The 15,543-nt window shown below is 47.8% G+C and overlaps 2 protein-coding genes and 1 pseudogene across 11 annotated transcripts in view; 1 reads left to right on the top strand and 2 right to left on the bottom strand.

Moving 5' to 3' along the window:
- The window catches only part of Atg7 (autophagy related 7), a 272,025-nt gene extending 267,128 nt beyond the window's left edge, over nucleotides 1-4,897 (bottom strand). The window contains exon 1 of one of the 2 annotated variants that reach the window (XM_029557052.1): nucleotides 4,839-4,897. The gene's annotated coding sequence lies outside the window, so the exon portion shown is untranslated. Of the gene's footprint in view, nucleotides 1-4,578; nucleotides 4,812-4,838 lie in introns of those variants that run through there. The other variant, XM_029557053.1, reaches the window with a different exon arrangement.
- Nucleotides 4,898-7,825: 2,928 nt separating this feature from the next.
- Nucleotides 7,826-8,203, top strand: LOC103751482 (annotated as a pseudogene).
- A 3,200-nt stretch (nucleotides 8,204-11,403) lies between these two features.
- Hrh1 (histamine receptor H1) overlaps nucleotides 11,404-15,543 on the bottom strand; it is a 185,321-nt gene continuing 181,181 nt past the window's right edge. For all 9 annotated transcript variants that reach the window (XM_029557087.1, XM_029557091.1, XM_017794822.2 and 6 more), the window contains one exon: nucleotides 11,404-14,183. In XM_029557087.1, coding sequence (XP_029412947.1) covers nucleotides 12,685-14,148 — 1,464 coding nt within the window. In that variant the 5' untranslated portion in view covers nucleotides 14,149-14,183 and the 3' untranslated portion in view covers nucleotides 11,404-12,684. The remainder of the gene's footprint in view (nucleotides 14,184-15,543) is intronic.

Raw genomic sequence — 15,543 nt, 5'->3', positions numbered from 1 at the left:
AGAGACAGAGACAGAGACAGAGACTGAGACAGACAGACAGAGACAGTGAGACACAGAGAGAGAAACTCATTACGTAGTCCAGACAAGCCTCAAAACTCCTGCCTCCACCTCCTGAGTGCTGGGATTCCAGGCTCAGGCCACGGTACCACCATGACCATCTATTATTGTATACATTATGAATATCATCTTCTCTCGAATGAAAGCTCCGAGAAAGGGACTGTGCAGATTTTCCACTCCTAGTCAATGCTTTCCCAGCACCTGATTCAGCCCCCATGGCCCTCACAGGTACCCCACACATACCGGCGGATAACACAATCTGAGAGAAGGCCCAGAGGAAGGTGGTGGGGAAAACAGTGAGCAGAATGATGTCAGGAGATGCCTAGGAAGTGGATCTGTGGGAGTCTAATGGCTGCCTGGCCTGGGGAGAGAAGGCCCAAGAGGAAATCTCCAAGGTGGCTCCAGGACACTGAGCAAGAGGGCTGTGGGCAAATTAAAGGATGCAGAGACCAAGAATGGTAGGTCTGCAGAGGTCACCAGCTTAGTTTTGGACTCACAGAGTCTGAGGGCAGCACTCAGGACAGGAGGGCCCCAAGACACAGAGCAGGGGTCACAGGTCCATGAGTCCTGAAGCCATGGGCAAGAAGGGCAAAGAGTAGTGGGCACAGGCTAAAAACTGGCATATAACCTGGTAAAAGGAGACGAGCCCACAGGGACAATGGAAAGGGGAACAATCAGAGACAGTACAAAGCAGGGCCTGGCTGGGAAGCGCAGGGCAACACCAGCAATGGCAGTATGTCGAGCAGTTAGCTCAGTTCTGGCCACGCATGCTCTGAGGCTCACCAATGTGAGTTTGGTGGGATGCTGGAAGGGAAGCAGGATGTCAAGGAACGAGCATGTGAGGAAGCAGAGGTCAATTCCAGACCACTCTGATCAATGGTGGCTGGGAAGGATTAATGGAGGGTATGTCCCTTCTAACATGAAAGAAAAATCCAAGATACTGAAATGGGAATGATTAGTCAAAACTAGCTGACAACAGAACAGGGTCCCAAGAGAAAGAAGATGGACTGGCACAGACAGAGAAATCAGCCGCAGAGTATATCAGCTCCCAGCCTCTCCCTAGCCTTCCTCCCTCTCTCACACAGGATCTTGCTATAGCTCAGCCTGGCTTCCAACTCTCTATTCTCCTGCTTCAGCCTCCCCAGTGGTGGGATTACACATGTAATCTCTGCCAATATTCTATCCTTTCCTGCAACCAGAATAAAAGGCAAAGTGACAGGCATGGCTACAGAAGCGTGTGTGAGGGAAAATGGAAGAAGCGGACAGGGTGACATGGCAGAGCAGGAGACAAGATGGAAAGAAATAAGGAAAGACATGTAGGAAGCAGACATGTGCTTCCCCAGGCTACTTGGGTAGCACTACAGACTTTGTGGGCCTTGCTGGGGCACCCTAGTGTGGCTGTAGGAAGAACATGATGTATCTACAAGGTCACTGGAAGGGCATTACGAAACTGCAGGGAAAGACACTTCCTTTCTGCTCCCACAGTGAGTCTGAACACAGGTGCCAGTTCAAAGGGAGAGAAGGTCATGGGCAGAGGTCATAACTTGTCCCAAAGTAATCATTCTGGAGTTGGACCAAGAACTAGTGAACAGGACAGAGCTCAGTCTGCCAGGAACATGGACTACAGGTAAACACAATTAGACCATCAGACACGGATAAAAAGAGGGAAGACCAGGAGAAAGGAGAACTTGAGTAACGGACAAAGGTATTTTAACCTCCAGAACAGACTCTTAGCAGAGTGCTGCCCACAGGGCTCTTCATGATGTGGCCCCCACTTATTTCCCAAGCACCTTTCTAACCCACAACTCTGCTTCCCCTTTCAGACCATTCAGTGTTACCTGTAGCCCTTGGCTCATGTCACCTGCAGTACCCTTCTCTTCACAGGCTAGTCCAACCACCACACCGTCATTGACAAAGTTATGCTCTAGCACTGTGCAATCAAATTACAAAACAGATAAATCACAAACCCTCAACATTTTAATTAAGTTTACAATGCTGTATAGGGCTGCATTCATGGCTATCTTCAGTTTCGTGAGACCCCCCCCCGGGTTACAGGGTAAATATTCAAGGACCAGGATAAAGTGCCAGCTTGCCTGATGCCTCAGCCTGACTTGCCTGCACACCAAATCCTCCTCTCAAACCTCTGCAGAGCTTCCTGCCAGGTTTGTGAAAGTTAGCTCCTTGAGGACCAGGATATGTATTTAACTTGTTTGTGCATTTCTAGCTTGCAGAGCCATGTCAGCATCAAGCAGATGCTAAAAAATATTATGTTTATTCTCCAAAATGAGAAGCTGGCTGAGAACAGAAACAGATCCTCATCTTGTGGTTGAGCCCCAATAGTCAGCTCTTTAAAGGGTTTCAAAACAATGTCACATGAGGGCACACAGGAGTTGGCCAAGAAAAACGGAAGAGCTGTTTCAGGCAAAAAAGAACAGAGCTCTAGGTGAGACACAGCTGCCAGCAGTGTAACAAGACTGAGAGCAAAGCCGGGAGGTGAGAGACAGTTTAGCCAGATAAGCCTTTACGAGACACTTCATCACTTAGGTGAGGCTCAAACACCACCTCCTCAGAGAATTCATGGCTGTTCCTCTAGTCAAAGCTGGCCTTGACCTTACTATATACTAAAGACGACCTTGAGTTCTTAAAAATTTTTCCATTTTCAAGTGCATGTGTAGTATGCACATGTGTATATATGTGCATGTGTGTACACATATGCATAGACACATGTACGTACATGTCCATGCATGTGGAGGCTTGAGGCTGACATCAGAAATCATCCTCCTTCACTCTTCTACCTTATTTCATTGAGGCAAGGTCTCTCAAACAAACCCAGAGCTCACCAATATGGCTAGTCTAGCAAGCCAGCGTGCTCTGGAGATCCTATCTTTGTCTTCCAAGGCCAGTACTACAGGCAGGCCAAGCCCACCTGACATTTATTGGGTTCTGGGAATCTCTGATCCTCAGACTTGCTTGGCAAGTGTTTTTCAATGAGCCATCTCCCCAGTCCCAACCTCGAATTCTTGATCTTCCTTTTCCTCAGCCTCTCAAGTGCAGGGATTAAGGCATGCACCACCACACCTCACATCAAATGTACAGTTTACTGACAATTACCACCATCACCACCACCACAAAGTGGTATAACAGAATTCTATTTTATCATTAGGGCCTACAATTGAAGTCTGGCACACAACAGGCATTCAAATTTTTCTTTTAGTCAATCAATACATATTTATTAACCACACGCCACACAGTGTTCTTTTTGTTAGGCTTTAACAATAAATAAGACAAAAATCTTCTGTCAATGTAGCTTCCTATGGGTAAATACTTAGCCTAAAGAAGAGAAAGACAATCTAGCAATTTTCAAAGATGTGTGGGGCAATTAAGCGGAAGGGTGACCCCAGGAGTATTACAGGCATTGAGCTGAGATTGGGGGCCCACAGCTTTCAGCTCAGCACGACTCTTGAGTCAGAACTGAGAACTAGGAGCAACCAGAAGTAGTTTTCTTGCACTGAACAGCTGTGGCCAGTGGGCTAGGGTGTCCTGGGAAAAAGCAATGCAAGCAGTCAATGTGAAAGGAAACCAGAGACAGAGGTCTCATGTCTGTTTAACAGTCATATAAAACTTTTTTCTTTAATTTGGGGTTTTATCTGACAGTGCCCCTAGTCCCAGTCTGCCTGTAAGTCACTATGTGGATCAGGCTGGCCTCAATCTGGGAGAGTTCTGCCGGCCTCAGCCTCCCCAAGGCTGGGATGAAAGGCAGGCTGGGATTGAAGGCATGCCACCACACCTGGCTGTACAGGGCTTTTTAAAAGACAAAAGTCAAGACAACAACAAAAGGATTGAATTAGTTGTCCACTGTTTTTTTGTTTTGTTTTGTTTTGTTTCTGAGGGGGTAAGGTAGGGGTAGTGAATTAGTGATCAAGTTTAAAAATAAATAGACTGGGCAGGGAAAGTAGCTCAGTTGGTATAGTGTTGCATAGCATACATGGAGCCCTGGGTTCAATTCCCAAGCACCAGATAAACCGGACATAGTGGTACATGCCTGTAATCCCAGCACTTAGGAGGTAAAAGCAGGACAAGAAGTTCAAAGCCATCCTCTGTGCATACCAAGTTCAAGGCCAGCACGGGCTACATGACGTCCTGTCTTTAAACACAAAGAAGATTACACATGCTGAATATAGTCTTGTAACAAATTTAACTTGGGATGTGCTGGTAACTGAACTCAAAGCCTTGTGCATGCTAAGCAAAGTCTGTCACTGGGCTCTATCCTCAGCCCCTTTTTCGGCTTGAGCCAAAGTCTAAGATTGCCCAGGCTGGCCTTGAAGTCACAATTCTCTTGCCTCGGGCTGGGATCACAAGCACGCATCAACACACCCAACTAATTTTCTCCCACCTACATTTGCCCTACTCCACTGATTCCTATCTATACAGCATATACAGCATTCGTTGGTAACCTCTGGACTAAACCTTAGCTTAGAAAACCTCCACGAGGCAGACACGGTCACTCCCATTTTCACAGACCAAGGGAGAGCGGTTTCAGCAAGCGAGGCTCATCCAGGTACACGTCTACCCAAGGCCGGGCCAGGACAACCCGAGTTTCAGCTCCCGCGTCTCACAACCGGCTCGCAGCTCTCCCTGCTTGAGTACGGACCGGGGCACTGAGTCTGGAAACTCGGCGAACCGAAGTTTCCACTCACATCCCCCCGGTTCTGAGGTCCCGCCGCATCGCCCAGGCCGACCCTGCCAGCCCCGCACCTCCCCAGCAGCAGCAGCCCACTTACCGCCTCTCAACTTCCGGCAACCGCAGCGCCAGCCTCGCGGCGCGCCCCAATGACGTTAGGCCTCGACCCCGCCGCGCGGGATCGACGCGCAAGCGCGCAAGTGCCAGGCTGCTTAAAAATGGGTCCCTAGCACCGTGGTTTGGGGGGCGGAACTGCGGTTCGGGGAAGCGAAGGAGGCGCGCTGCGGACGTTGCACACATAGTGTTCCGCGCTGGAAGCGGCTCCGCGTTCCCGCTGGGAATCTCCGAGGGCAGCTGCAAGGCCATCACTGTCATCTTCCCGGGAAGGCCGCAGCGGGCAGAGCGGAGACCGCCGACCAGGCAGGTGCAGAAACGGGAGCACTCAACAGACCACGGACTTGAAAATAGCCACCATCCTCAGTGCTCCGCTGTCAGAGACAACGTTACTACAAAAATACTTGTTGCGTGCCTACTATGGGTGAAGCACTGGACAAATGCTTCAGACAGGACAGTGCATTTGGTGAATTTCTTTGAGGCTTTGCACAAAGTGACTTCTTTGGGGGCAGGGGGACACTTGAGCTTATCTCGCTCTGTAGTCCAGGCTGACCTCAAACCCAGGGCGATCCTGCTGCCTCTACCTCTCTATTGCTGGGATTACAGGCGTGTGCAGCCATGCCTGACTCACAGTGACTCTGATGTAGCTCTATAGACTCATTATAATGAGAACCACGAGTATTTATTATCCTGCTTTCCATGTCTCAGATCTCATCCTATCAAGGGTGCTGAGAAGTTGGTGGTTTGTTGTTCTTGTGGTGGCAGTGGTGGGGTGTCCTTGGAGCTGGAGTTACAGGTGGTTGTGACAGTTCTTGTAGGTACTAAGAACTGAACTCAGGCCCTCTGGCAAAGCACTCATGACTGCTGAGCTGTCTCTCCAGTCCCTGAGAAGTCAGGGTTTTATTATTCCTGTTTTACATAGGAAAGAACACTGGCTAAGAAATTTTGAGTGGCTTGCAGAAAGTTAAACTACTTTGGGGCCAGATTTAGGAAGGCTACTTAATTGGTATCATTGCAAGGGATAGGAGAGAGGAGGGATGCAGCTTTGCAATAGGGGAGGGAAACTACTGTAATTTGGAGATACCTCTGATCAGAAGGCCTGCAACTGTCTCAAGACGTAGATTGGAACTCTCTCCCTCCCTCCTTTCTTCCTTCCCTCCCTCCCTTTCTCTTTCTCTCTCTCTCCCTCTCTCATAGGCTTAGCCTCCCCAGGAACCAGCATTACAGGTGTGTAAGAGTTTTCCTTTCATACTAAGAAACATACAAGACTAGAAAGAATCCTAAGTTAGGTAAAGTTTTGAGAGGGTGGCTGCATCCAGATGCTAGATCCGGAGACTGTTTCCCTGTCAACCAGCCTGCCCTGGGGAGGGCTTGTTGGTTAGCTCAAGCAGAGGTGAGGACCATGGAACAGGAGAGAGGCTTAGCTAATATTTGGCTAATGGATATTTTCCCCATTAACCACTGGAGACAAGTGGTTCAGCTAATGGACTGGGCTCGGGCATCCATGAATCAATCTTATTTATTTCAGTGATAATGGGTGTTTCTTCAAATACTTTCTGGATGTGAAAGGGTGGAAAAATTTCCTCAATGCTTTCCCTCAAAGGGCTCAGGTGACATTTAGCACTGCCAGTTCTTCAGAGTCCACCAAGCTCCTCTCCTGCCATGGGGCCCCTCATACTGCATGCTTGGGTCATGCTAAACTAGTTCCACCTTTCTGAGTGCAAGCTTCTCATTTCTCTCTCCATCCCTGTGATGTCATCACACTGCCTGCACTGTGTAAACCCATCCATGTCTTCACAGTTCAGCTGATGTGCAAATGTTTAGGCAAAATCTTGATGGAGTGAGTACCGCTTGCTTGAAGCTTTGTAGTGACAGAAGTTAGATCAACAGGTACCTGAAGCAAAAGGGTGGGGGTGCATTTTCTTCAAAGAGGCATAAGGGGCTTTCTTGGGATACAGGTAATCTACATGACTGAGGTAGGGATGACATGCTATATACATTTATCAAAGCATTGCCCTTGCCAGGTATGGCTGTACACCTCTGCAATCTCAGCACTTAGGCAACGGAAGCAGAAGGATCAGGAGTTCAAAGTTATCCTTGACAACATAAGGAGTCTGAGGCCAGCCTGAGCTACATAAGACCCTGCCTCAAAAAAAATTAAAAACTGTCTCTACATATTACTGTACACACTGAATGTGGTCATCTTTTGGGGGGGATGAGGTGGTTGAGACAGAGTCTATGTGACCCCAGCTGGCCTGGAACTCACTATGTAGACCATACAAGGCTGGCTCCAATCTCATTGAGATCCACTGGCTTCTGCCTCCTGGGTGCTGGGATTAAAGCTGTGTGCCACCCTACCCAGCCTGATAGCAGTAATCTTGATTTTGAAAAATCAATAGGGGGGTAGAGCGATAGTTCAGTGGGTAAGGGAGCTTGCTTTGTAATCATGGGGACCCGAGTTCAGATTTCAGCACTCATGTAAAAAGTTGGGTATGGTTGGGTGCTCTGTAACCCCAGCACTGTGAGACAGGAGGATCACGGGGCTTACTGGTCACCAGCATAGCTTAAGAGACCCTGTCTAGAAGGAGTAAAGCTAGGAGTAATAGAGCAGGACATCCAATGTCCTTTTCTGGTCCCTGCTACACATGCAACACACACACAGTTCAAGGTTTAGTCAGAGCTACACAGTGAGACCCTATTTCAGTCCTCCAAAATAACCCCCATCCCTCCCCAAATACATGCCGAATGCCCACCTCTAAGTATTTACTACATTGAGCATATATGAACTTAAGATGAACTTTGGGGTTTTTTGAAACAGGGTCTTGCTATGTAATGCTGACCTGAAACTCACTGTATAGGCCAGGCTGACTTTGAACTTGCATTGATCTTCTTGCCTCAGGCTCTGGAGGGCTGAGGTACCACACCTGGCTGAAGTTAGTGCTTTATTAGTGTTTCTAGATCCAGTGTGGCAACATGAAACTGCTCACCCACAATCTCCTAGCTTATGTGTCGGGCATGGGGATGCATGGCTTCCCATGGCATCTCCAAGCCACTGAGATGAATTCTCTAGAGTTCATCACCATCTTCATGACTCAGATAATTCCTCAAAGTGGAACTGGGTGGAGCTTGTGGAGGGAGTAGACACCTTAAACCTGGCTGAGGTACCCACAGAGCCAGTTGAGGACTGTGAGCACAATGAGATAATTCGGAGGAAGATGCTCCAGGTACTGCAGGAGGTGAATGTGCTGGAGGGGACTCTGCAATGCTCAGAGTCTGGTCATCTTTTCCTCAGCAGCCTTGAGATTTCCCAACATGCTGCTGAGTGATGAGACTGAGCTGTCACTGTTGTAGCCACCAGGTTTGTATTCTGTGATCATGTGCATCTCTTAGTGTATAACCTGTTAGTTTTGCCTTGTCTAACCCCAACCTCAACCCAATGACACACCTACCGCATAGTTCTTGAGTTGCACAGTGTGTGTGTGTGTGTGTGTACATAATATATGGGAATGACACACCTACCGCATAGTTCTTGAGTTGCACAGTGTGTGTGTGTGTGTACATAATATATGGTTTTTTTTCCTCATTTAAGATTTAAAAAAAAATGAGCTGGGCGTGGTGGCGCACACCATTAATCCCAGCACTTGGGAGGCAGAGGCAGGTAGATCTCTGAGTTTAAGGCCAGCCTGGTCTACATAGTGAGTTTCAGGACAGCTGGGGCTACAGAGAGACCCTGTCTCAAAAAAAATGAATAAAATGACTGCATTTCCCTTCTGGACTGGACACTGTTAAAATGAACACATTTTGAAGTTCAACACAGGCTTCAGGGATCCCTCCTTCTCTGAAACTGTGCCTGTAGCACCCCAGCTGCCACCTCTCCAAAGCTGACTGCCTCAGTAGTCACAGGACATTCTTTGCCCTGACTTAGGCCTTTTCAACTGATGCTTCTATAGGGTGACACTAGCAAAAATTCCTAGAAATCAAGGCATGATTTATGAGGGAATTTCCTTAAGTTCTACTGAAATTCCTATGGCTGACTTTGCTTAGCCCTACCCCATGGACATGGACGTCTCACTGAATTCCATCACCCTAGATGATGGTTTGAGTTTTGTTCCCTACAGAACTCATGTTGCAGTTTAACTGCCAGAGACTCCTGGTATGGCCCAGCAGTAGAGCATGTGCTTAGCTTGCATGGCCCTGGATTCCAGCCCCCGTGCACATGTGCAGTACATACATACAGACACAGGTTTCTGTGATACCATAGCAGACTAGTTTCAAGTCCTCACAGGAGCATCTTAAGGAATTTTCTATTTCTCAAGTCAAGGATGGCTTATTCTTTGAGTATATTTGACTTATGAATACACTAATGGGTATGTTCCTGAGTGTAGTTTTCTTGAGTGTATTAATATTATCCTTTCTGTCCCCATGGTCTCTACATGTCCTCTTATGCTCCCTTTCTCTTCCTGTTCTTCAGGTTCTTTTTGTCCCTCCCCTAATGGTTGGGACTCTTAGCTGTCCCCATGCTATCCTTTGGTATCATCTGCACAGTCCTCTCCCTCTCCCTTTTTCTGTTCCATAGCGTCCCCACTGTTTTCCTTTCACCCCTCCTCTATCACTTCCTCTCACTGAGTCTTTTATATGGTTCAGGTGGTCTCAGACTCAAAGTTAGGATCCTCTTGCCTCTGCCTCCAGAGATCTAGGATTTCAGGCTCTGACCCCCATGTGCAGCCCCAGCTCCCTTTTATTCTTGCCTTCCTCTACCCCTCACCCAGCCCCAGTGTCTTCACCTCCATCTCTCCTCTCTCTGTCCCTTCTGACTCTCCTGAAGCAGCAGTAAGCTGGGGGAAAAGCTAGAAATAATCATTTACAGATAACTTCACAATTGTAGGACTCCATTCTTAAAAACCTTTTTCTAGTCAGGTGTGGTGACCTATGACTTTCATCCCAGAACTCAGAAGGCAGAGGAAGGCCTATCTCTGTGAGTTTATGTGGCCTACATAGGGAGTTTCAGACCAGCCAGGGCTACATAGTGAGACCCAGTCTCAAAGAGATTTTAAAAAAAGAATAAAGAATAGGGGAAGAGATCAAACAGATATACCACACAGACACACACACCATGATGTGATATAGCTGAGGGGAGTCCTCAACAGAGCCCACACCATGCTGTTTGGATCGTGTGCCTCCAGAACTGTAAGCCAATATAAACCTATTTTCTTTAAAAAGTAGCTTGCTTTGTATATTTTGCTATAGTGGCAAAACAACCTAATTCATAGCCCTTGCACACAGCTATGAAGAAGGCAGTGTTTGGTAAATTGATAAGTTTAGCAAGTTGGTCCTTCAAAGAATTGGCTTGAAGTTGATCATCCCATGAAATGAATCCTGAAGGAGCTTAAGAATCTACAAGGCTCTTAGCTGCAAGTGAGGCCTCTCCAAGGAGGTTTTTAAAAATGTAGGGCAACAGCCTAGCTTCCTCTGGATTCTGTGCAAGCCACCTGCCACTGATTTTTTCCAAATGGACTGAGGCTGAGTCATCTCTGCCTGGTACAGACAGGAGGAGGAACAGTGGGTCGATAAAACAGAAGGGAAGTGCATTCCAGAACCCACACCTTTCAATCTGTTCTCCTTAACCTCCCAGTGCTTCTATTTGCCAGTTTATGAAATATGAAAGCAAAGAAATCCTCCCATGTTGCATAAATTCTGTCAGACAATGATGAAAAGCCACGAAGCCTGGCTGTTGGTATGTTCTCATGGTGTTTTTGTGTATATACATGTGTGTTTGTACATATACCTGTAAGCCCGTAGGATTGAGGCCAGAGGTCAATGTCAGGTATCTTCCTCTATCCTTCTCAACCTTATTTTTTGAGGCAAGGTTTCTTGCTGAATCTGAAGCTCACTTATTCAGCTAGATTAGCTGGCCACCAAGTGCCAGGGATTCTCCTGTCTCAGCCTCCCCAGTGCTGGAATGACAGCGCTGGGATGACAGGCCCTTGTTGCCACACCTGGCCTTTTCTAGTTTTAAAGTTCATACGAAAGACCCCTGTGTAGCAGAAACATTGGAGACCCTGCACATCATCACTCTCACACCTCATTCCTTAGATTCTGACAACTTAGATTTACTGATCCCTTCTTGTCCTTGTTAGACCCAAATCCAGAACTGTTTGACCCAAAGTTGAAGCTCAGAACCATGTCTCTGCACTGGCTGTCCGCACTGTTCACCCCTGTGTACAATGGCACTCAGCCACTTGTCTGTGTGGAGTGGTCTTGTTAAGTGGTCTTTGGTCCTGAGGCACTGTGGGGAGGAGCTCAATCCTAGGTTTCTCCAGGCTTCTGGAAAATGGTTTCTAAGCTGGAAACAGACCAGATGCAGCTTCTGAAACCAGGAGTAAAGTCCCTAAGCTCCCTGATTACAATGTTCCAGGATGCAAGGCGGAGTGTTCTTTTTGACATGTACAAATGTGACCAGAAACCCTCTGTTGGAATTCTATTTCAACACATTTCCTCAGCCCATGAGACTCAGAAAGGTAGAAATAAAGCAACCATATAAAGGTATCCTTTCAAATTTCATATTTTAAGTAGGCAAAAATATCTTATTTGGACAGATCATGCAAATAGGAACACAAGACACAAAAGACCAGCTTTTACAGGAATTCCCATTTGCAACACATAAGGTTTAACATTACATTTTAAAGTATAAATCACAACCACATTGCAGCACAAATAAAACTGGATGCTCCTGGGCCTGTACTCAGAGCACTTAGCATGTGTGACTAGAAAGCACATGATCTCTCAGATAGGAACCTACACTGTCCCTCAAAGGATCTCCTTCTGGGCCACACATGTGCTCCATGTCAGCTGTTCTAGTACTCTGGAGATGGTCACCTCTCTTGGGAATATTGTACTTGACAGGATGCAACTTTTACCTTTTGGAGAAAATGGGTGACAGTGAGCTGCACCACACAGAGTTTCATCTCAATTTTCCCACCTAAGTATCTATGTGACCTTGAGCACCTCTCGCTGCATCTCAGTTTGTCCCTCTGCAGACCGGAACCACCAATGCTGCCTTCCTGTTGTGTCAGGGGACTTCAGTGAGACCCCCTGGGGTAGCCTTAGAAACAGGGCTTTCTTGCTCGTATTCAAGACATTTCCTTCTTCTTATGTTTGAGGGCAGCTTTTGTTATGTTTTTTAAGAGCCAAGAGGAAATAGGGGTTGGAAGTGATAGACTAGCAAGCTGCCTAATTTACTATCAACTCTAAGCCACAGGTGAGGGAAAAATAATAAGGCAGTTTCCAGGGTGGCTCTGGAGAAAGCTGTAAGAGGCTCAACAGGGCAGTGTTCTGAGAAGTGGCGGTCACAATGGAATAGCTCCCATGCCTGTCCAGGTGACCCCTGGAAGGGGTGGCATCTGCATGGGTGTCTTCAGTCACACAACTCTGTTGCAGGAAGTCTCTGAGAGTCCAGTCTAATCCTCCAGTAAAGCTCTAGCCACACCTCTCTTCAGTTACCAATCACGTCCAGTCAGGAAGTTTGAATTCCAGGGAGTGTCTGGGACTTTCATATTCCCTGGGGGAGGGGAGGTGCGGGGGGAGGGGGAGCGCTACCCAGGTCTCCTCTTGGAAATACCTGCTCTCTACCCTGAGTTCAATCTTTCTACCAACCACTGCCACCTGCTGTTCTTCTGATAGCTCTAAGAACTCTTCTGTACTGCCCAGCTCCTAAGACCTTAGATTCCATTCCTGAAAGCCCTGGACCCTAGGGATGCCCAGGCTTTCTTCCTCTGACTCCTTTTTGGACATCAGACACTGTCCATATGCTGTGTCATCCCTTCATTGTGCCCTTAGGAGCGAATGTGCAAAATTTTCTTGAATGTCTTTTTGAAGTTCTCGTTGCACAGGGGGTAGATGAGGGGGTTTAGTGTGGAGTTGATGTAACCGAGCCAGATGGTGAACATGTGCACAGGCTCGCTGCAGCAGCTCTTGCAGAAGGCAATGACCATGAAGAAGATGAAGTAGGGGATCCAGCAGAGAATGAAGGCTGCCATGATGAAACCCAACTGTTTGGCCGCCTTCCGCTCCCGGTTCAGGTGCAGCCCAGACACATACTGTCTGGAATGCGATCGGAGCCTCTTCCAGGTGATCTTGATGTAATCTAGACCACTATTGGACCCACTTCTCAGTTTGCCTCTGCCCAGCCCTGGCTCTGTACTGGTGTCGGAGTCTGTGGTCCGGGAGAAGGACTGTCGATCTACCAGTATCTGATCCTCTGATGTCTCATTGATCCGACATGTGTTTAGTCTCCGCTCATCTGTCTTGACCTGGCTCAGGACCTGGTCATTAGCCTCTGAGCCTCTGCTACCTCCTTCAGTCACAGTCTGTGTCTGCCTGATGTCAAGCTGGAAGCAGTGGAATGTGGCTGTGTCCCCACTCTCCTCTTGACTAAAGATAGTTGGAGAGTGTATCTCCTTGGGGTCTTCAGAGGGTGACTTCAGATCAGATCCACCTCCGGTGTCTCTGGATGGCCTTTTCAGACCTCCCCAAGGAGACTCCTTCCCAGATTTCTTGACATCCTTTACATTCTCTGACCTCAGCTTGATTTCCAAGAAAGAAGGGAGGGACCCATTAGTGAGCTGGCGGTGCTGACAGTGTCTCCGTACAGCCTTGTAGATCTTAATGTAGAACCAAAGCATGAGCAAGGTGGGCAGATAGAAGTTGATGATGGCAGTCATGATCTTGAACCAAGTGACGTTGTAGAAGTCTGTCTCACACTTGTCTTTTGGGGGCTCCGGGGCCTTGGATATGAAGTGATGCCAGCCTAGAATGGGAATAACCCACAAGAAGGAGAGAAACCAGGCTCCCAGGATGGTGGCTGATGCTCGGGTCTTGGTGCGATATCTCAGGTACCGGAGAGGCTGCTGAACAGAGCGGTAGCGATCAATGCACAAGATGAAGACACTGAAAATGGATGCTGTGCTGGCCACATAGTCCATGGAGAGCCAGAAGAGGCAGAGAGGGCGGCCCAGGGACCACTTGGCCATGAGAAGATAGAGGATGTTCATGGGCATGACAACGGCGCCCACAATCAGGTCTGCCACAGAGAGGCTAACGATGTATAGGTTCCCCACAGTGTGTAGCTTCCTCTCGCTGCGGACGGCGTACAGCACCAGCAGGTTGAGGCCCACCGTCACCAGGGAGATGGTACTCAGGACCACCACCAGGGGCAGCAGCTGGGTGTTGGCCATAGTGGTCCTGTTCCCCTCACACATCTTGTCTTCTAAGACAGAAGAAGAGTTGGGAAGGCTCATCAGCACAAGGGCAGGCTCCAGCAACAGCTCCCTCCCTGAGAGAAAAGACACAGGATCAAGGTCAAAGACTCAGTGATGAGAGGTCACCTAGGAGCATCATGTCTGTCAGACTGGTACCCATGCACTCGCTCATGACTTTCTTCAGTCTTCACCCATTCAGTCAGTCAGTGACTACTTAATGAATTTCTGGCATTATTCTGGATGTTGGAGATATAACAGTGTTATGAGACAGACAAAAACTCAGATCTTATGGAATCTATATTCTAGTAAGAGAGTTCAACCAGAACAAGGCAACTCAGTACTTTGTGTAAACCTCATTTTGGATATGTCCTGACTGATCTGAGCTGCACGTGGTCTCAGAGAGGCCACAAGACACAACTGTGGGCAGAAAGAAGCAGGGTTCAAGAAGCATTCTTCCTCTGTGACAAAGTTGCAAACCAAGGAAAATTATCCTTTCCCACTCACCTTCCTCTTCCTGAGAGAAAGGATGTTCACGTATGGCAGCACTATGGGGGCCTGTCTGGAAAATGCCAAGAAAATCTTGGAGATTCTGGCTCTGAGTCCTGTCACTGTGGTCTTCTTCCTGCATGCTTGTTAGCATGGGGAGTAATTTACCATTTCCTTTGCTTTAAGACTCCGTCCAGGGAATATTGACTTGGAGATGCAGGCATCCCTGACTGACAGAGATCAAAAGGGGACATATCCGAGGTGCAGAAACCATGGGATCAATCTAGCATATCCCTGAGAAGCAAGGTCCTCGGGCTGGGGCTGGGGCTCAGTGGCAGAGTGTATGGTTAGTGTCTGTGCAGCCCTGGCTTCCAGCCCAGCACCACAAACAGAATGTTTGTTTGTCTGTTTTTGTCAGTCTGTGTTTTGAAGACAAGGTCTCAGTTGGCAGCCCAGACTGGCACAGAATTCGCCATGTAGACCAAGCCGGCCTTTAACTTGCAGCAGTCTGCACTGGAATAATGGGTATGAGCTACCAATGAGCTTCAGAATGTTTACTCACTGTGTACTCAATTCTTTAAAAAAAACCCAAGGTCTTATATAGCCCAAGCTGGCCTTGAACTCTATGTAGCTGAGGATGACCTTGAACTGCTGACCCTCCTGCTTCTATTTCCTGACTCCTGAGGATTAAGGTGTGTGCCATCATGTCTGGTTTATGTATGCTCTATTCTTCATCCCATCCTCACCTTCATGCCTATGATATGTATTTTATGCAAAGATGAAAGCAAAAGTGCAGAGCCCATGCTTAGCATATATGGAGCCCTGGGTTCTAGTCCATGATTAGCATATATGAAGCCCTGGGTTCTAGCCCATGCTTAGCATATATGAAGCCCTGAGTTCTAGTCCATGATTAGCATATGTGAAGCCCTGGGTTCTAGTCCATGCTTA

Source organism: Nannospalax galili, unplaced genomic scaffold, assembly GCF_000622305.1.
Source record: "Nannospalax galili isolate Female #2095 unplaced genomic scaffold, S.galili_v1.0 scaffold406, whole genome shotgun sequence".
NCBI lineage: Eukaryota > Metazoa > Chordata > Mammalia > Rodentia > Spalacidae > Nannospalax > Nannospalax galili.
This window is presented reverse-complemented; position numbering and strand designations above follow the sequence as displayed.